This window comes from Accipiter gentilis, chromosome 22 (assembly GCF_929443795.1).
Source record: "Accipiter gentilis chromosome 22, bAccGen1.1, whole genome shotgun sequence".
NCBI classification, from domain to species: domain Eukaryota; kingdom Metazoa; phylum Chordata; class Aves; order Accipitriformes; family Accipitridae; genus Astur; species Astur gentilis.
The window spans coordinates 4211601-4233299 of NC_064901.1; the positions used below are offsets into that span (position 1 = coordinate 4211601).

At 38.8% G+C, this 21699-nt stretch overlaps 1 protein-coding gene across 5 annotated transcripts in view; it reads right to left on the reverse strand.

Moving 5' to 3' along the window:
• MIA2 (MIA SH3 domain ER export factor 2) overlaps positions 1 to 19592 on the reverse strand; it is a 39450-nt gene extending 19858 nt beyond the window's left edge. The window contains exons 1-13 of one of the 5 annotated variants that reach the window (XM_049825049.1): positions 19315 to 19592; positions 17687 to 17820; positions 15737 to 15823; positions 14236 to 15391; positions 10065 to 10277; positions 9841 to 9941; positions 6458 to 6589; positions 4502 to 4523; positions 4300 to 4388; positions 3830 to 3901; positions 3019 to 3129; positions 2636 to 2707; positions 2091 to 2195 (exon numbers count right to left, since the gene is read on the reverse strand). In XM_049825049.1, coding sequence (XP_049681006.1) covers positions 2091 to 2195; positions 2636 to 2707; positions 3019 to 3129; positions 3830 to 3901; positions 4300 to 4388; positions 4502 to 4523; positions 6458 to 6589; positions 9841 to 9941; positions 10065 to 10277; positions 14236 to 15391; positions 15737 to 15823; positions 17687 to 17820; positions 19315 to 19429 — 2409 coding nt within the window. In that variant the 5' untranslated portion in view covers positions 19430 to 19592. Of the gene's footprint in view, positions 1 to 2090; positions 2196 to 2635; positions 2708 to 3018; positions 3130 to 3829; positions 3902 to 4299; positions 4389 to 4501; positions 4524 to 6457; positions 6590 to 7576; positions 7738 to 8275; positions 8444 to 9840; positions 9942 to 10064; positions 10281 to 12996; positions 15392 to 15736; positions 15824 to 17686; positions 17821 to 19314 lie in introns of those variants that run through there. The other 4 variants (XM_049825048.1, XM_049825047.1, XM_049825051.1 and 1 more) reach the window with 4 other exon arrangements.
• Positions 19593 to 21699: the final 2107 nt, after the last annotated feature.

Here is a 21699-nt window from a genome sequence, read left to right on the forward strand (position 1 = left end):
ATATTTCTAAAGTTCCTGCAAAAAACAAAGTACAGAAAGTTTGGAGTTTATTAACAGTTCCCTTGTTCAAACTAAAAGGCCCAATCCTCTCTCTGACACATCATAAATCTGAGACAGCACATCTGTTATGTTTAAGCTATGATGTACCAGAAGATTATGACCCATTAGTGCAAACGGACAGAGGAAGAAAGTACTCTAGTTTCTGTGAACAAATAACACCTTTGTTACCTTTTGAGCATAAGTGAAATTCCATCTTAAAAAAAAAGTAAGAAAGAAAAATAAAAAGGGATATGCATATTCTAATATAGCAAACTAACTCACATGCTTACAACAACTTCATAAAAGAGAACATAAATAAGCAAAGCAGATACTTTCTCTTCTTTCCTTCTCAGGTTCCATCAACTCTTATCTGGTTATTTATCTACCAAAAAGCATAGCAAAATACAACATACACAAATGTTCTCAAATTATTAAAAACTGCAACAAAGCTCAGTTAACAAGAAAATGTAGTAATTCATCCTAAATAATGTAGTTAAGGAACTGCTATATCCAGGTTGTTTTATCCAGAAGGAATGCAAAAAACCCCTTATTTTTATCTAGGAACGCGGCAAGTTAATTACATCCTGAGAGTTCTTTTTATTGATTTTTCCTGGGTTTGCTTCATATAAAATGATTGCCTATAAAATGTATAGTAATTGTCAGCACTTAGTATTATCTTACTCTAAGTACTACTTTTTAATAAGAGGAAAGAAAAAGAGGATTATTTTCACACACACAAACAATTCGATAATTTCTGTTTGAACCCAAGCAATTACCAGAGAAAACAAAAAAAACCCTCTCTATTAAAACTCGTGTACTGCTCTTCAAAATTTATTATATAAGTATACGGTCACATTTTAAATAAAGCACTGAGACCAAACCCTTCCTCCTCACAGAGACAAAGAGGATGTATAGAAAGAAAATAATTCTCAAGCAACTTAATCTCACAGTGATAACACCCAAATCTGTTTCTCCCCTCACAGCGTCTCATAAAATTGTCTTCCTTTTTTTTGTAGTCACAAACAGGTACCCTTCTAAAATTAGAGAAAAATATGAAGTTTTACTGATAACAGAATTGTGCAAACTGAAACATTTTCCTGCAGAAAATTTTCTATTTCCAGTAATTATATTTTTTTTCCTGAATCAGTAAGTCTGATATGCACAATGTTTTAATAGAGAGGACTAAAGGACTCCCCAGCTTTTTATTAGACTGCTAAAAACCAACAGGCCTGTACTTCTACTGCCCACCTGGCAAGGTATCTATCAGGTTACTGTTCAGACAACAAGGAGATCATCAGTTAGGAAAATAAGCACATAACCATTAAAAAAACAACAACAACCAACACAAACCGCCCCCACGAAACCCAAAAGCATTCCATGGAACATTTAATGTTCACAGATAATACCTTTTTGCTAGAAAAAAATTAGAATAATGTCACTAAAACTAGTTATTGCACAGGTCTACTACTGCACATGCTGAACATCTTAAAATAACCAGCATTCTTTGGGATCTGGCTATGGCACTGTGGAATATAAACAGCTAAAATTTTGGAAGTAACATTCTTTTCTGTCCCTTTGTATTACTTACCTAACTTTCCATGAATTCATCCATAGTGGTACTACAGTAAGTTTTTTACCTGCCTTTTGCATACTCTGCAATTTCTTAATTTGTTTTCTGGTTCAAATATAAGCATTTTCTCTCTGCCTTTCTAGAGGGGATCCTAGCTGTGGACGTGCTAAAATCTTTCTGCTTTCCTCCAGGTCTCAGCAAAATTTTTATTAGTCTTACATTACCATATGCTCTCTTTCTCACTGAACTCTATGCAAGTTTCCCCACGAACTGTAATTATTAAATTTCTTTCAAAACGGGACTATTTTAGACAAAGTTACTCCAACATAAAATCATTTTAAAGCCATGTCCTCTTCCTCTTTCCATTTACTAGAGCACACAAGGGGTATTAACACACTGAGGATGAGCTCCTCAGAAAAATCATATTTACGTAGTATCATAAGAAAATAAGTGTTTCTAAGGATAACTACGTAGAACCTACCTGTTTCTCACTTTCTTGGAGATGGCAGTTTTCATCTACTGCATCTTGAACAGATGTCTTGAGTCTCTCTGTATTAATCTGATACACTTTTAGGGTGGACTTGGCCTAAGTGGAATAAAAAAGTGTGTTGTTTAAACAGTATAGGTGAAGATACAAGTTAGGTCATGATGGTATTATTGGACGACTTCTTAGGTTTTCTAGCTGTGCTATATACTTATTCTCACATTTTTCCCTACAATTTCAACAGGTTTTGCTGATTGTAGTTTTGCAATACTACATATCATTGTGGAGTAAGAAGGCAAAGAAAAGGTAACTGTAAAAAAAAAAAAAAAGTAACTGTACTTCCCAATAAATGTCAATCACTATACAAAATTCGAAGTTGCTAAATCAAGTCACACAGAAGTACTAAGCCTTACAAAGTCTTTTGGTTTACACAGCATATTATTTCTGCATCCTTAATAGAAAAAAGAATTAAAACAGTAAGTACATGGAGAACAAATAAATTGCAAAGATTTGAAAACAGAAACTGTAAAGATTGGACATACCTCATCAATTTGTGACTGGATAGATTTTGCTTCATTCTCTAAAGACTCTACACTCTTCTGAATTTCAGCCACCTGAAAATTATTAGTTGTCATATAGCTTCTTCCACAGATTTGACTGAAAAGGTCTAAGCAATTAATAAGGTTATTCTAATTTTCAAACTGAGAAGGTTCTATCAGTAAAAACACCTTTTCTTGAGTGTTTTCCTTTATGGGTGTTATTTTTCCAATATGCTACAGGGAGTACGAGGGGAGACAAAATGGAAAATGTAGGTTCTGTTTCAAAAAACCTGAAGAGAATAGTTTGTCTTCTCCATGGAGAATTTTTTTGTGGGAATTTTTTTTTCAATGAAGAGGAACAAAGACAGGATTCTATTTATTCTTACCAAGTTATCATTTTCAGATTGCTTAGATTTTTCTTCTTCCAGCTCTTTTTCTAGATTCTCTATTTCTTGGTTGAGTTCCAAGTTTGACTTGTTCAGTTTTTCATGCATTTCCTAAATCAAGTTGTTTTGACAGTTAACATAAAACATTTGACATTAATTACATATGAAGACGACAAGTATGTTTTAAACATGACAGCAGAGTACATTTAACAAATTTCCCATATCAAGGAAAAAATCTCAAAGTACTCTTGCATGTTAACAAAACCTGTAACAATTAGCTCTACAGGATCTGAGGTGCAGAATGAAATAAATCTATTTTCTTTTTTGTTACACAAATTTTATAGAACCCATCAGGTATTTGGTTCACTTTTTTTGAACTCTTTTACAAATGTATTCTCAGTTTGGGGGATATAAACAAGGTAGTGGCAATTTTTGTTTACAACTGTGCTCCAGTAGCCTATAAAATATATTTGAATTAAATCAGATGTGAGAAAAAAAATACTTCACGCACTTCTCTCTCTCTCTCTCAACTAGAAACAGGAACAATTTACTTTTTAAAAAAAATAAATATTGTCTAATATGCCATTTGCTCTAGTATCAACCATTTTTAATGCAATTGTTACAAAAACGTCTCTTAATTTAAATGCCTCACTTCTATGTCATTTTCAGTAATCCAGGACTAAAATAAAAATTTTCTCAATTAAAATAATTAAGTTTTGGGGGGTTTTGTTATTGTTTTTTAATATGGGCAGCATTTTCCTGAAATACTGCCTTAAATTGTAGAAATAACAATTTCTATTTATCTTTTTACCTCAAAAAAAGATGCGTCTGTTGATTCTTTCATAATGTTATCATCCTTCAGAGACAATTCTAAAACTTCAAACTGAAAAGGAAATACTTTACGTCAGAATGTATGTAAAGAATTACTTAAATAATAGCAGCAATTTATGATGCTCTAGTCTGAAACATAGCTGCTACCTAAATATTCACAAACGCACCTTGTTGGAAAACAGGAAGTCTTAGCCCTAGTAGATTATCGCAGCAGCATAAAACAAAGTCATTTTAACGTTGCTTCCAGTGAAATATATCATATTAAGAGTTAAAGGCAGAACTTGCTAACACCTTAATGGCACTTAAAGGCACTGACAGGAAAAGGCATTTGAAGAATCACTTTAAAAGGTTTTAAACATCTTACTTTTAGATAAGTTTAATACTTTAAATACTTGATAAATTGAACCCATTTCCGTGACACATCTGAAGGCAATAAATGAGGACCATTACCTCTTTTTTGCAAAGGCTGAGTTTTTCAAGAATTTTGCATTTGTCTTCAAGTAGTTCAGCAATTTTATTGGCAAGCTGTTTTTCCCTTCCTAAAAAAGGAAAGGCAGTTAAGTGTTGCAACACCTGAATAATTAAAAGGAGAATAAAAAAGGAAAAGAAAAAAAGTCATACTCCAAATAAACAGTATGAAAAATAAGCTTACCTACATAAAGTCGACTTCTAACCTGAAATAAAAAGAATAAAAACTGAAAATGTTGATCAATTACTCTTGCATAATATCTGAAACCTGATCTTTTAAGCTGTGGTTCCATGATCAGTTTAACCATGGAATATAAATACAGGCTGCTGTTGAAAATGGGCAATTGCATCCTCTGCTCTTACCCCTTCTATGGCTTTGTGTTTGCCTTGTCCTTCTCCCACTCTAATTAAACAGAGAGAAGAGGGGAAAGGAGGTTAGTTTCTACCTGGATCACTTTTATAACACACCTCTGTATAGTCATCACATAACCATGACTGCCAACACAAAGTGGTAGTGGACATGCATAGCCAAAAGAGTGGGAAAAGGGAAGGAGGGGGAAGCTCCACATGCCAGCTCAGACTATAACTCCCTACGAGGCAAAAACCCCACGTTATAATACATCACAGTTAGAGCTGCAGTAAGGGTACTACTTGATGGGCATGCTGCCCAGGTGCAACTTAGTGGGAAGTGCCAAATCAGCAGCTGCCAGGTGGGGTTTACTGCCACATAATAAAAATCTTACAAACTGCGGGACAAAAATCAGTCACAAATGGCCTGGACAAGAGATGCAGACTTGGCTGAACCCACAAAAACTTTACAGCACAGCATTCCCCTCAAGGCTGAGCCTGGGTCATGTGGCTAATATACAATGGGTCCCTCAGATTTTCCCCGTCTCCTTCTCATTTAAAGCCAAGAAGTCCAAATAATAGAAAAAAGGAAAAGAAAATCATAAGCACACTTTATCCTATCACCCCCCAAAAAAAACCAAACCAAACCTCATTATTTTTGAGTAACTAATAATTAATTCTTCAAAGAGCAGTCCTAAGTATGGATGACTGAAAAAGCTATCAATAACTTCTGTAATATCTAATGCCTTAGTGACATGTGCAGGAGGAAAACAATACTAGGGTTGCTGCTTGACTGATTGCAGCTGAAATGCCTCTTTCATACCACCTAGAGTGATGCTGCTAGAAAACAGGAGGAATGACCCAAATTAAAGATACATTAACTTATATAAATACAGATCCCCTTCCAGACAATCTGAATCGCTGCTGCAGAATAAGGTAGCATTTTTCCAGATCTAAGTTGACATTAGGACCCTAAAAATGCAGTTGCTCATATCTGAAAAATTAAACCACTATGCAACCTATCTTCAAACACAAGCATCATTACACCTAGCACCAAAATCACATTATATTTCCTTAAGAATATGCAAAAACTGGGGAGAAATTTAGAATACTGAATTATGGGCACTGACCCCATTTCATTAGTAGGGAAAGTATGGTAGGCAGCTGTTATTACTCAGATCCTTACTTACAATAGAAGACAACCCTTACCTCAAAAATATAATCTGATTTGCGTGTTAAAACGTTTCAATACTGCATTTCTCAAAGTCATCAGCTTAGTGCTCACAAACAGCACAGAGTAAAATTGGTTCAGTGTTCCAATAAACAGAATCAAGGTCACTGCCCAAAGAGTTTTCAAATTCCTCCCTTAATGGAAATCCATCTGGATTGCTTTTGCTTACAATTACCTTGAAAGACTTGAGCTGGTCTGGCTACAGCCAGGTTAGTCACAGAGATATCAATACACACAGCAGTACATACACCCTAGGGAAGACCTCTAAATCCCATGAGAGTAATTTAAGAGCTGATGTTGAAAGACTGGTGTAGAAGTCAAAAAGAGAAGGAAAAAGGAAGCCTTACAATGGTGAGTTTCATCGCATTTCCTCTCATGACAACCATCACTCAGTACACATCTAACCACTTACTGTCTTGACAAAACAGACTACTTCTCAATTTCTCTTTTAGAGGGACTCTAAATTCAATCACAACAGATTTAAAACTCTTGAACAGAGTAACAATTTCAATTCAAACCATTAATGCACTTTATGTATCTGCATGTAATTTGAACACTTACTGACTGATAACTTCTATACAGGAACAAGAGAATTGTAAAAGCTCCAACAACACCAGCACAAATCGCTATTTCCCAGGGGAGACCATACAGATCAGGACCGGGTCTCATATCTTCAGGCAGTGAAGCCACAGCCTGAAAAATAAAGTAAAAAGCTTCAACTAAAGGAACAAAGGTTAATATTTTCAACAGAAATAGACATTACATGTTGACTTAGTTTACTCCTAAGGCTTGTACATCTATTTTCTTTCCAAAACTCTTGAGAAAATGGTTAACAGAAGCCTTTGATTTTTAAATTATACATTTACCAAGTGAAGAAAAAAATAAGAAAAAAGTTCCAGCAAGATATGATGATGACTAGATAAAGCTCAGAAAACTTTTCCTTCTGAACCTAACAATTATGGTAAATTCTTCTTCGAGTTGTCTACACGTTTCACTGTTAGAAGAATATTCTAATAAATAAATATAAAAACTAATAAATATTCTGCGATTTACTGGTAGAAAATGCTTGGTAGAAAAACCAGCTCAAGCAACTTCATGCTAAAACAACATACTGAACACAGTCAATCATTTAACGCATTTTAAATGCTTAAACACACTCACATTTTGTTTGTAAACGGATATCGCTCTTTTCCCAAAGATATAACCTGCTTAACGTTGCTCACGTTTACTACGTGTGACCTGTGTTCAAGAAAGTGTCACTGTGCAGTAAAGTCTTAATCTCGATTTCTTTAATAAACTGGCCAGACTACCCCCATCTCAAGCCAAGGGGGGGGCGGCGTGTGTTTGTTTCACTGCTTCGGCTTTTCGAGACGTCCGTTACTCTCCGAGAAACGGCCAGCTTCAACAGGACCCGCGCAGCCGGGGGTCCCCTCCGCGTCCCCCCCGGCCGCGCACCTCTCGGCGGGCTGCCGGGCCCCGGCGCACGCCAGCGAGGCACAGCCCGGCTCTACGCCGCAGCCGTGCGCTCCGGTGCGGGGCCGTTTCTCTCAGACCCGAGCCCCTCACCACCCCCGGCAGCGCCGTTTACCCCCAACGCCGAGGCGCCGCTGCACAAGACGCCGGCCCTCTCGGGAGGTCCGCCAGAGCACACCCCGGGGAGCAGGCGGGTCCCGCACTCACCCTGCGCGCCCCTTCCAAGGCCAACCCGCAGTAGCGCTGCGCGCTCTCCCGCAGGCCCAGCCACAAGCCGGCGGTGGCGACGTCCAAAGCATCCGCCCGGCCGCCGGCAGCCATCTTACCGCAGGCGGCGGCACGGGCCCACCACCGCGCGGCCCCTTCCGGCTCGCCGCTTGACAACCGGCCTGTACCACTGCCGCGGAGCGGGGGGAGCCGACGACAGCGCGGGCACAGGCGGGAGCAGCCGGGGGAAGCCTGAAGGGGGCGGCGGGCTCTACCACTGCGACACGAATAGGGGCGGACACCACCGCCGGCAGGACGGAGCGGGATATACCACCGCCGGGGGAGACGAGAGCGCGGCGGCGGCGGCGGCAGCGCGCCCCGGGCCTCACCGCCCCGCTCGGCCCAGAGCCGGGGGTGCCTCCGGACGCGGCCTTCGAGCCCCAGAGCCGAGGGGCAGGTGCGGGGGGCGCCCGCGGTGGCGGGCCGGGCGGTGCGGCGGGCCCAGGCAGCCGTGGGTCTCCGGCACCTCAGCCAGCAGACCCTCCTCTTCGCGTGAGGCCCGCAGGCGGGGAGGACCGACAGCTCCCCTCCGCGTGCGCCCGCCACCGTCCCCCCCGCCCTCCGCTACGGACGCGGCCCCGCCGGCCACGAACCTACTACTCGTGTCGCTCCTTAAAGTTAATGCGCGGCGACGCTCACCTCCCCTTCGGCGCCCGCCGCCTCCATCCGTACCCCTGCAGCAGCAGCAGCTCTTCACAACAACAAAACTGTCCGGCCTAGGTTCCTCGGGCGGGGCCTGGCCCCGGCCGCGGAGACATGCCACCTCGCCGCTCGTCTTCCCACACAAGGAGCCGGAGCGGGCATTTGCCCGGGGGCGGAGGGCGGAGGGCGGCGGCGGGGGGGGCAACAGGTGGATCAACGACCGGCGGCGGGCGCCCTCCCTCCGCCTGACCAGGGCTGGAGCCGCTGGTGCTCGGGGGTAGTTCAACATCGTTAAAACTAGGTTTGCAACCCCCCCCCCCCCCCCCCCCCATCTGAGTTGCTTTGTTAAATATTGATCGTGCTGGGGCTGCTGATACACAAATGTAAGGGAAGGTGGGAGAAGCGGTAGCTGCAGTTGCCACATGGCGATGGATTCTTTATAATCTCATTCGCTAGGAGTAACTATTTTTGTATTACTTTTTTTTTTTTAATGTACTCAACTACACTTTCATTTTTTAACATATGCTAACTCAGTTTTCACAACGCAAGGGGAGCGACCTGCCTGTGAAGCCGGTACCACCTAAGAGACAGTGATAAGTAGAAAGTGGAAGTGGCTTTTTTAGCTCTGTCAATACAAGAATGAGTTTGATAGTTCACTGCTGTGGCCACTGAGCATTGAAATCCAGTCTGCTTCATGAGGAAAAAAAGCAAAGACCTTCAGTTGTGGGGGTTTTTTTAGCCAGAATCTATGTTAAGTACACTGGAAATTTGGAACAGATTTATGTGGTTCTTAACCTTCAATTACCAAATCTAAACAAACCAAAGTAGCCAAATTAATGAAGCTTACCATATACCACTTTACCTGATATTACTCTTCTGTGTGGAGGGGGCAGTGCAGACACCATCTACCTTTCTCACATTCCTCTGGCAGCATTGTTTCTTGTGCAGTTACATCCAGTAAGGTCAACCTTCACTCTCTCCCTACGTTTTGATACTCAAGATATCCCCATAGCAGTCAAAATCCCATTCTGTATTTTATATATTTGCTTAGAAAACTATTTTTTATGTAATTATGAACTATGGGAATCTTTGTGAAGCAAGGCTTTGAAATTATTCTTTAGAAACAACAGAAGTATTCCGATTATTTTATTTATCCTAACCCAAACTTTCTAAGTCCAAGCAAATTTAATCAGTACTGTCATGGGAACTAGAGAAAGCTATGACTTTCATTTAAAAAACAAACAAAAGAAGCCAAATGCTGATATTTTTGGCCACTGAGGTGTTTTGTGGCTGTTCTGTAAAAAAAATCAAACCCAAACCACACTAACTTCATCAGATTCTGCAGTGCAAACAAGAGAGGCAGATGAGCAGCAGCTAACCTGACATTTTCTTGTTCCATCTCTATCTCATTTAGCATCAGATACCCCCAGAAGCAAGGGGACTGCAGGGGGTTTACTTAAAAGGATCTATCTTTTTTTTAGGAGCTTCACTGTAGCACATAACGAATAACTGGATTAATTTTGCACTACTGTCAGCAATATATCACATAAAAAAATTCTTACCTTTTTGATAATACTCGTCACTGCTGAAAATACAGATTTTATCGATTCCCTGATCTCAAGAGCATTCAAGCACAGAAGTATCTGATACATCCAGCCTCCTTCTAGTTTGTTCATAAGGGGAAAAAAAGGGTTTACATTACAATTGTCAACTTAATATAATTCCAACTATTTTTTTTTAAGATTGAAAATTTATTTTCCTTAAAATTAAGAAACTTAACACTTACCATTACTTGGAACATAGTTCTGGATGGCATCTGAGAAAGGCTTTTCGACATCAGATGGAGACTCAACTGCTAAACTGTTCATTTTTTCTTCAGAATTTAGTGAAGGAATTGTTATTGCTTTTGAACGTTGGTCACTGTCATGTTCACTGTCTACAGCTGCATTTATTTCATGTTCCTTCTCTGGTGTTTCTTCTAGTAGCTTTCTTCTGCTGCCTACTGTAAATAATTGTGAAGGGAAATCATGCTTATTTTCAGAGGATTCAACTTACACGCACACACACACTTTCATGATATTAACCTCTATAGAGATTTTCTTTCTTTTTTTAATGTTGTTTTCCTCAAAGAGTGCTATGTTCGAGTAAAAATGTGCTACAGATTTATGATTTAAGAAATAGTGGTTCAAATAGTGGTCTCAGAATGCAGTTTGGAAGATAGAGCTTTAAGCAAAACTGATCATGTAGTAAAGTAGTTGATGTTCAGGAAAAAATGTGCTTGGTTTTGATAGTTTGCCTATAGATTCCTTGTTCAGGATTAGTAGGTCTCATTCTTATATCCAAATACAAGTGGGAAAAGCTTTACAAAAAGAACAATTAAAAATGCCACATAGGATTAAATATTAACAACTTCCCACAAGATAACAAATTTCACTGCGAAATACAGGAAACCACAGGCATGTTCATGCAGAAGTATGTCTGACTGCACCTAGCTGCCCCAGTTTCAGTGACTTGAAATAAGTTTCCTGAAGCAAATAAAATACCACTTTCAAAAAACCCCATACCTTGCTTACCCATGTAAGGAAAAAAAAACCCACCCAACAAACATTTACAAATTGATTCATTTTTAATTCTGTGCTTCAAGCCACTACTGGCCAAAGATACCCATCACAATAGTCAACAGTCAGGAAGAGTAACTGGCTCTTAAACTGTTGCTATTCTATTAAATAGATCTGTATTATCAGATCCTCAAAATACCATAAATCAGTCAGTAACTACTATGAGTTAGGCTGGCTACCTCTTGATTTTAAATCACCAGGAGACAGTGTTTTATCTGTTATATATTTTTCCTCAAACAAAGCATATTTTGTTCTTGCTAAATCACTGGTAACAAAGCATTAGTCCAGTACCTTTAGCTGCAGTTTGGGCTGCACACTTAATTGTTATAGCAGACAAAAGCTCTGGCAGCTCTAGAAGAACATTCCTTTTTTCCATACATTTTTTTCCTGCCCAGTGTCGAAATTGCACCCCTTTTGTGCAGACACAATCACTTGTTTCCTCTGCATAACATTGTCTTTACGTGAGTAAGCTGTGATTTCAGAATGAATCTTTTCAAATTGCTGGTGCAGCTGTGCCACACAGAGATGCTCTAAGGGTTGCTTAACATCTTGTTTTAAATTTAAATAAAATTGTTGGAAAGTAATCAATGGGTTTGGTAAATCTGAGTGTTTATCATACAATATTTGCCTGGTTTTGCTTGAGTTTTGGGACATGAACTCTGTCTGCCCTACCATGGTTTTGTCACTTTCCTTGTTTTTGCTGGATTTTGCAGCAGTATTTTTTCCAAGAAGCCAAGCTGTCCTTCCTCAAATTTATCTTGCATGATTTCTAAATTGATTTCATATTTTTCTGCACATTCTACAGATTTAGTAGTATCTTTTTCTTGTTCAGATTCCTTTTCTCTTAACTCCATCTCATTCTTCTGTGCACTACTTAATTCTACTAGTCCTAGTGTCATCCTTTTTTTTTTTTTTTTTTTTTGTTTTTGTTGAGAAAACGTGTATCCTCAGACTTTTTTCTACAGGCTTAATTGTTAGTTTTACTAAATATATTTGCCAAGAACCCTGATGGTCTGGTAAAAATACTACCTGGAACCCTTTCTGTTAGAATATAATTTTTATTATTTCTATTTCTGGACTTTGACTCTCTGTGATTTTCAGATTCTTTCTTCTTTTCTTTCCCTCTCCTATCTTGTTTTAGTAGCAGCAATTGATTTTTAAGTATTATCCATCCTTTCAGTTACAACAGTATCTTCTTTTTCAACATACTTTATCAGCCATGTCTCTCAGCAATCCCAGGTTGCTGGGATTGAATTAATCTGGTTTTTTTAATAGCAGTCTGGCTTTTTAGTTTGAGGGGTTTAGGAGACAGTAATTGTAATGCTTTTTTTTTTTTTTTTCTTTAAAATTTTCTTCTATTTTAGAGGGCTTCTAGGGTAAAAGTTCACATTCAGTCAGACTACTATCACGTGACTGCTCTGTTGCTTTTATTGTCAATAAGTTTTCTTTATGAATTTTTTTTTGGACTTTGATTCAGCACAAGACTTTGGTATTACTGTGCCTTTTGAAGGAGTGTTTGATGATGCCTTCCAAACCTCAGATTAATTTTCTATGTTTCTGTATCTTGTCATAATGGCTTGAATTGATGGGCCTAAGTCTGGTGATACAGAATAATCTTTTCTTTTACTATATCACATGTGATTTTTATATTTCTTTCTAAAATCTGGATTAAGATTGTCCTCTGACCCATTGTCTGGTACTAGAGGCTCATATTGGGAACATGAATCTTCCCATATTATTTCTGCTTCACCTTTCTGATCATGTTGCACATTCATAGGAATTTTTTCATTTTGTAGCTTCCCTCCTGACAAGCTATCGGGAAGGGCATTAAGTTTTGTCCTGTCTTTTACTAGTCTGGTAGATTTTATCAGGTTTTTTTTTTCCTCCACTGCCCTGTTTGTTATTTTGCACTGCCAGCTGAAGAGAAAGATCATTCTCTTTGGAGGTATCTGCATTACTATTATCTGATTCGTTATGTTTATCCTTCTGATTTGAGGTGCCTTCAGTTTCTTTTACCCATAGTATTTTACGAAGGCTTATACTGAGACCTTTTTTCGTTATGGAAGCTTAGTTGTTCTATTCTCAGCAAGCAGTTTTTACCTTCCATTCTGAAACTCCATATGTCTTCCAAGTGGCCAGTTTGTTCAGAAGCTTTGGTACCTGTTAAACTGAAGTGACTAGATGAGGGTTGAGGAGAAAAAGGTTGGTCTGGAATCAATTCTTGGGACTCCTCAGATTTCTGATCCTGTTCATTATTAAAAATACCCCGACTGAAATCTTTGATGATGTTTTCATAAAAAAACAGTGGGTCATTTTTATTCTCTGGTTTGTGAATTTTCTCTTTTACATCACCTTCCATTTTGGACTGACTTTTCAATGCTGAATTTTGTTCTGTATCACAGCATTCAACTGGTTTGCCTTCCTCAGATGTTTCCAGAGTAAGACTCAGTTCACTGTCACATGGGTTCTTCTTGATGCCCAGATGATTATCTGCAGTTCCTGGCAGTTCCCCATAACTTGGTAATTTGTTTTCTGAATTTACTGATTCTTGAATACAAGTGTTCAGGTTATTTTGTTCTTTTTGCACTGTTTCAACTGTTTCCATTTTTGATTTTCCCTGTAGATGAGTTCCAATTTCCACTGTATTTTCAAAATTTAATTTTGAAGATAAATGTAGAGAATCTTTGGGGACAGGGTCATTATAATAACCTTTTTTATTGGTGTTTTCCTGACTTTCACTACTCTTAGAAACATGTTCTTTAGCACTGGAATAACTGAAGAACGGTACATATTGAGATACTTCAAGTTGTACTAGTGTTGCAACAGATAAAGTTTGTGAAGCATCGCTATCGCTAGATAATTTGACAAAATGCTTTGCTTTTTCATTACTGTGTTCATTATTTTGCACAGCTAGTGAGGAAAACAGATGGCTTTCTTGCACGGTACCCTCATCTTTTTCAGATAGCTCCTCACTAACTCTCTGATTTACCTGTACTTTCATTGCTCTGTTATTTCCTTGTAATAGTTCATCATCACTTTCAGTTTGAGGGGTTTCTTCACTGAAAAACACATAATCTTGCAAACTCTGCGCTTGCTCTTTGGCTATTGAGCTCTGGAACTTCAGTATGTCTGCAAAATGACTAAAAGAGAAGAAATGGCTCTGTCCTTCAGCTATGTCAGGCTTTTCTTCTGTATTTTTTGTGGCTGAGGGATCACAATTCTGAGGGGGGCTAGGAAAAGAAGAAATCTGATCTGATGCAATTGATTCATGTCCCTGTTGATTATCATGTATGTCCATATTATAATTAATAAATCTATTATAGATATTTGTATACCAACCTGACTGGCCATGTTTGCTTTCTGACTTCTGGTTTCTCTTTTTAGCTCCAGTGATTTTCAGCAGCTGGCTTTCTGATACCAAGTCTTGTTCTGAACTGTAAGGTTCAATTGGCTTCTCTTTGTCACCTGTTAGTATATCAAAAGATGATTCTATGGTATTTGAAGTGGTTTGGATGTCATTAAGACTACGAACACTTGCTGGTATCTCCCCAGGATTTGGCATATCACTGTTTGAATCTAGTATTTCTTGTGCATAATTCTCTTCATCTTCTGCATTTGTCACTGCTTTAACTGTCTCCTTTGATTCTTTGTCCATGCGTGAGTCTTTCTGGTCTAAAGTCTGCTCTTCATTCTTATGTGCTTCATCCTCTCTTCCTCTGCTTTGCTCGTCTTCCATAGCAGTTGTATCTTTCTCAGCATTGCCAAAATTAAGAACATTACTTAAACCCAAATTAAACCAATTTGATTTGGATTCTTGGCTTTCACTCTCTTCTTCTTCTGTCAGTAACTCTGTGACTGTTGTTTCCTGTTCATTACTGCAATGTCCAGGCACGCCAGAAACATCATGGATTTGTGGATCATTTTTTTCGGATGCCAAACCAACATCCACATTCTCTTCACCAAAATACAGAAAGTCCATCAGTCCACCTTGAAACCAAACAGATGATGGGGGTTCTTGTTCCTCATCGTTTGGGTCCTGTAAATCATTTTCAGCAGTTACTGCTATTTTTCGGCCTCGATATGTATTTTCTTCTACAGATTCAGTAACGGCTTTTAAGGGCTCTTCATAATTTTTACTTCCTGTGGTGAACCATCCTGCAATCCAACTAGACTGAGTTGGAATGGGTTCTATTGGGAGACCGTTTTGCATTTGTGACTCTTCAGTATCATCTTTCCTGTTCTCATTTTTTCTAACCAACTTTTTGCTTGCAGACTCCTCCTGAGTGTGAGATTGCTTGGAATCATTTTCAGAAACTGATTCAAGTCTTTCTTCCTTTTGTATAGAGTCTCTTGTATGTTTTAAGAGTTCATTTTCATGCAGCTTTGATTCTGCATCAGATGATGAATATTCACTTACTTTCTTGTGATCATGTAATACGCTATCTTCATTTTCAAAAATGTACTTATCTCCATGAAGACAAAGAAAATCAGTTTCCTAAAAGAACAATATTAACTTTTAAAATGTTTTCATGTGTAATTTTCTACAGCACTGTGTAGCACAGCAATATATCTTTATTCTCTTTCTTTTTGTGTAGTTAATATGTGTGTATAACTTTACACAAAGGACTGTAAATAATGATGTTATTCCTAATGGTTCTATATAATTTATTAGATAAAAATTATTTTAGAGGACAATAGACATGTAAGTGGAGCAATAATGAAAAAAACATGTTTTGAATTATCTGAAATAAAATACGCATTGACACTTGAATGTCTTAACTGAATATGAGATTTTCAGTTGCTGTGAACTACATTGGAAAATCTGGTGATGTTGGTTTACCTTAGTGAGCACTTCAACTTCTTCTGCAATAAAAACTTCCTCAACCTTCACAGCATCTTTTGGGAAATATCCAAAATCCTTTCCTTTCTGTAAAAAAATACAAAGGGAGTGAGACCATTTAAACTTCAGTGCTAAGCGTGTTAGGTGCTTGCATATATGCTAGAAAAGTATGAATAAACAAATAATATGTTTATAGGACTACCCCCTACCCCCTTCGTTTTGTTTGGTCAAAATGTTGGTTTATTTTTCCTTCACGAAAGTGTTCCATTTGCCATTTCAGAAAGGAAGGGGAAATATATTACTCCATATTATTATTTTCTGTATTATTTTTATGAACATGTGTTTGTGCAGAACCAAACCAGTAGCCTTAACACTGCTCCAACTGCAGACAGTGTTCTATGCACAGAAGGTCTTAGCCATGCCCTACTAAAATTGGCTGCAAATTTCCCATTGACTCAAGCGGGAGAAAAAGTGTGCCTTAATAACTAATGACCCATAAGAAGTTACAGGAAAACTAGGATATGAAATTCAGGTGCAAGGTCAGCTGCAGCTGAAGAGAAAATGGGAGTGAAGATGACAATACTACAGAGAATAAGTTGATGATAATGCCCAAAAGAATCAAGTAAGGGCCAGTCTGACCAAGAAACACACCACTAGCTTTACATCAAACCATTGCACATAGCCTTTAGTGGAGGAATACATCTTGGAATGCAAGGAAGAGTGAGGTACCTGCAAAGATATGCTCAGATGAAAAAAAGGAAGACAGAACTTCACTGTTAAACAATAAATGTGACAGATCATTTACCAAAAAAAAAAAAAAAAAAAAAAAAAAAAGCTTTACCAATATCTTCTGGTTTTGAAGCACTTACAGAGTTTTACTAGCAGTTGGATTTGGATCAATGCATCCATTCCTTCTTAGCTATAAAATAACTACATGGCTGTTCTGACTACATTGTCAATTGTTCCAAATCATTAAATATGCATGATAACTTCTCTGGGAACTTTCCTTGAGCACTGAACTGTGAAGGCAGGTCCCACTGCTGGATCGCTGATTGAGCGACTGTAAAACCTTCTTACCCACAGACCTGTAGGTAGGTACCTGACCTGAATGTTTGTAAGGGAACCAGATGAAATCATTATAGATGATTAGATGAAGGAGCATCGTGGTTTAACCACAGCCGGCAATTAAGCACCCCACAGCTGCTTGCTCACCCCCTCCCTGCCCAATGGGATGGCGGAGTGAATTGGGGGGGGGATAAAACTTGTGGTTTGAGATAAAGACAGTTTAATAGGACAGAAGAGAAGGAAAAAACCCCCCAACATATAAAACAAGTGATGCACAATACGATTGCTCACCGCCTGCTGACCGATGCCCAGCCTGTCCCTGAGCCACAGTGCCCCTCGTCCAACTCCCCCCAGTTTATGTACTGGGCATGACATCATATGGTATGGAATACCCCTTTGGAACATTTGGGTCAGCTGTCCTTGCTGTGTCCTTGCTGTCCTCCCAGCTGCTTGTGCACCCCCAGCCTCCGCTGGCAGGGCAGTATGAAAAGCTGGAAAATCCTTGACTTAGTATAAACACTGCTTACCAACAACTAAAACATGAGTGTGTTATCGACGTTATTCTCATCCTAAATCCAAAACACAGCACTACACCAGCTACTAAGAAGAACATTAACTTTATTCTAGCTGAAACCAGGACAAGAAGACAGAAAACTTGGATTCTGATCTTGACTTTGTTTCTCCGTGAGTGATCTCTGCCAAGATTTGATTTTCCCTCTATATAAAGATAGTACCAATGACCCATCTCCCAAATACTATATTGATCCATGACTGGTTAATATTACCAAAGAGATGGAAGATCCCTAGAGGCAAGCAGACTGCAACTGTTACACTATTAGACTATAGATCATTTATGGGGAAAGTCTTTCAGGTTGAAGTACTTACACTTCCTGTCCACAAGTTTTCATTTTTCCTTGAAAGTTTGGAGTATACCATTATCTCTTCCCCTGTTTTGAAGTTAAGATACCGGCAATCGGGCCCTAAGTAGTCTGTAGTGGCTTGAACTCTGCTCATTGCCGCTAAAGTAGTATGTAGAAAGAAAGAAACAAGTAAGTATAGCAGCCATTTTGTCTGAAGTCAGATAGGTTACTGAAGAAGTATGATATATATAAATACATTAAAATGTTTGTTAATACATCAGTATGTGCTTTGTTATGATACTAATCCATTTATACCACCAAGTGGAAAGCAACTAATGCAAAAAGCAGCCCTATCCTATTTTCTTTCCTATTTACTACAGACCTCAAGGAGAAAAGCACTTGTCTTATATGGGCACTTTCCAGTCCTTGTTCAGCCAAGCTTTCAATGTTGAAATGTGTGTGGAGAATTAGGAAGTTAAACTACTAAATCCAGATCCAAGTAGCTAAAAAATATTTCCCAGGCATATTTGAAATTTTATATTTTAGAAATTCTAAGTTAAATCTAGTAATTATTTCAGGGATTTTGTCCTCTATTTTGAATACACTTATCTTATGAAGAAAATAGTTAAGTTTAAGCAAGATAAACCTTAAACACATTGTCAAAACCAAAGTTTCCAATTCAATTTGAATGACTTTACATTCTCTTTGTCTCCACCCCATCTCCCCACAGAAACCACTACTGATGGGCTCTGGTCAGTTTGGAGCCCATTCCACATGCTGTGCCACAAAGACAGACATCTCTGAGCATCCAAAACCCACTGAAGCCAGTATGGCTCCACAGGAAAATAAAGATCCATCAGCAGAGGAAATCTAAGGTCTGTCTCTTCCACTTCAGCACAAGCTATCCAAATTGAAAGCGCAACAGTTAAGGTTGCCAAGCCAATGGAGACAGCTTAGAAATGGCTTCAACTTCACATGATTATGACAGGTTTCACAATGGTAATCAATGGATGATAAATGGGGCATTATTTATCGCTGCCCACTCGTGATTCAGTGGCTCTGCCTCCTGCAGAGCTATTTACTTCCCAGGAACCCCATAACTAGTTACTGCTCTTACTTCATGTTAAAGCAGAAAAAATAAGTAAAGAAGATATATTAACAGGGTCTTTTGTAATAAGGATTACTAGAACACCCAAACCAAACAGTTTGCTTACAGTAGAAAAAAAACAACAGAGTTTTGCAGAATGGGCTGTGAATGTACTATAAACACAAGATACATAGTCTTCTTTCTCAATTTATAACCTACCAATTTGGTTTTTTTTAAAAATTTCTTTTGTACCTGTAAAGAATGAGTTAAAAATACTTTAAAGCTGCTTTATACTGCCCATTTTGAGGACACCTGAGAAAAACTAGCCATTCAAGAGTATTTTTACTGAACTTTGATCTTTATATACTTGCACAATGCAATCCAGCAAGTATTTTTTTCTGTTTGAAAAGTTTAAGCTCATAAACTTAGTATATTGACAACAAACATTTTCTATGGCTACTCATTTTCAGTCTGTTTCATTGCTAATTTTGACATTATGGTTAGTAGTAGCTGCACATACACCACACACTCCTTTTGAAAAAAACCCCAACATTTTCTTTACTTACTCTCACATTCCCGATCACCACACTTCTTCCATTCTGAAAGTACCTTCGTACTCTGCAGCCTTGTTAAAAATGAAATTACTAACAGCAAAATTCTCTGATCGAAGATCCTTGACATTTTAGATGAATGCAGTGAAACTGTGGAAACTGCATTGATGTGTGGTTAGCAAGAATATTCTACATTATTTTTCTTAGCCTAACAAAACATTGCAAATAAATTTATAATCCTATTTTCCTCCTCTCATCTGCTTAAACAGAAGTACACTCTGCTAACAAACTGCAAAGTCAGGTGTCCTGATTATACATGTCCGTTTAATAATTAACTATGTTCTGATAGCTAGACCTATGTTTTGAATACAAAGAAACTAGTCCTGGTCACATCAAAAACTATCCTCTATCAGATAAGTTCTTTTGTACTGACTTTGTAGAAGTTTGTATTAGGGGAAATTCAACAAGAGTTGTATTAGGATTTTTTTCTGGATTATGAATTTTAATATATATCTTCCATTTGATTTTAACATGGACTATTGATTTTATGCTTATATTGATTTGCATGATTGCTAATATAGCTACTGAAAATTTTCTAGTTTTTTTAATAGTTAACTGATACGTTTTGGATTATTTATAGGTGGTCATTAGGAACTCACAACAGAAATTTTTTCAACATACTCTTTTGGAGTTTTCTCACGCACTAGATGCTAAGTACTATCCTTTAGCACAGGGAATACTTACTCAACTCCAAAGTCTTTTAAAGGTGCTTAGCAGTTTTCAGGCTCTTAAAGACAACGAGAAAATCCATATGCTATCTCTACATCGTATATCATAGAGCAATATACCAAAGCTAAGCAGATGATATGTCCTGCTTTTTAAGGAATACCCTCTGTTTCTTAGCAACCTATTATCCGATATGGAGTTATAAATAATGTTTTTTCAAATACAGGTTATGCTTTGAAGTAGTAGTTGTGCAGGGAGTTGTACGCTGGTTATATAGGTATGAAGTTGCGCTATAAATGAAAGCTTGCAGAACGGTTCGTGTTAGAAGTAAGCTTTGCTTCAAAGGCTTCAACATCGTTGTCCTGCACTTCCTTGGTGACCAAAACCCGGTATGTCTGATTCACACAGAAAAGAGGCTTCACCTTTCCTTGCCCACTCTCCTGCCTGAGGTAGCCTCTTCCCTCTCCCTTCTTGACAGGGCCCCAAAAATCTGCGTTCCTTCCCAACCTGATAATATTTGCAGCCTGCCCCTCCTTCAGTCCTGAGCATGACTCACGCAGAATTTGCTCTGCTTTCTCTTTCCATGAACCTAAGCCGTATCCTACTTGCAGCATAATTCCCCCTCCCTCTCGCTCCGCAACTCAAACCTGCCAGATGCCAGTGCTTAGCCTGACCTACCGAGCCAGCAAATAGATCATCTGCTGGAGGTTGAGAGAGAGGGCACAAAGTGAGCCAGGGTCACGTTAACCAGCAATGTCCTGCAAACAAAAAAAATCACCGTAGATGACACGTCTTCCAGTTGCAATCTAACACTTTGGCCCCTTCCTTTGCCACATGACCTGGTAGTTGGACAGGCCTATCCTATGACCTCGTACGCCAGCTGCCTCTGCTGTTAGGTAATCCACCGGAGAGCTGTCTTGTGCACTGGGGAAAATACTATAGATCAGCCCCCCCAGCTGCTCCTGACTAGCTTTCCTGCAGGCCCATCCCAGCATCAATGTTCCCTCCCCTTCACTCCCCTGGATCTTGTGTTGCTTAGAGGGTCTGTGATTTGGGACTTTCCCTGAGGTCCTCCAGGTTTATCTGAAGGAAGTAAAAGGGGAGAAATGGAATACCAAGCAGCTAAAACATGACAAATGCAAAGAAACCTGGTGAGCAGAAAAGTAGGATGGGCATTTTTTTTTTTTTTCATTTCCAAGTCTCTACAGATTAGGACAGATTGGTGAGGAGGAACATACAAGAAATTTATATTGGGGGGACTCTCTATATATACTAAGTGTTGTGCAAAAATCAAAAAAAGGACAGCATTTTTATCCCACCGAGATTATGAAACACTCTTCTGCCCAGTTGTTAATGTTGCACACCAACCACGGAACATGGGACAAAACCCAATAATGGGCCTAGAAAGGTTAACAGTCCCTTTTTGAGTCTGGTAACATGGAGCTGATTCACCTAAAAAAAGGAAATGCCAGGTATTCTGACAGCTGAAATTAGGTACTTCAGCAAGTTTGTGCGGGAGAACAAACTATCAGACCCACACCTGAAGATGTGCACATTATTACTCTATTTGACAAAATAGCTCTGAAAATGGCTCCGACTTCAGTTTCATATGGATACCCAAACTAATTCTCAAGTCTTTATATGGAGATAAAATGTTGCAGCTCATCTTAGCTA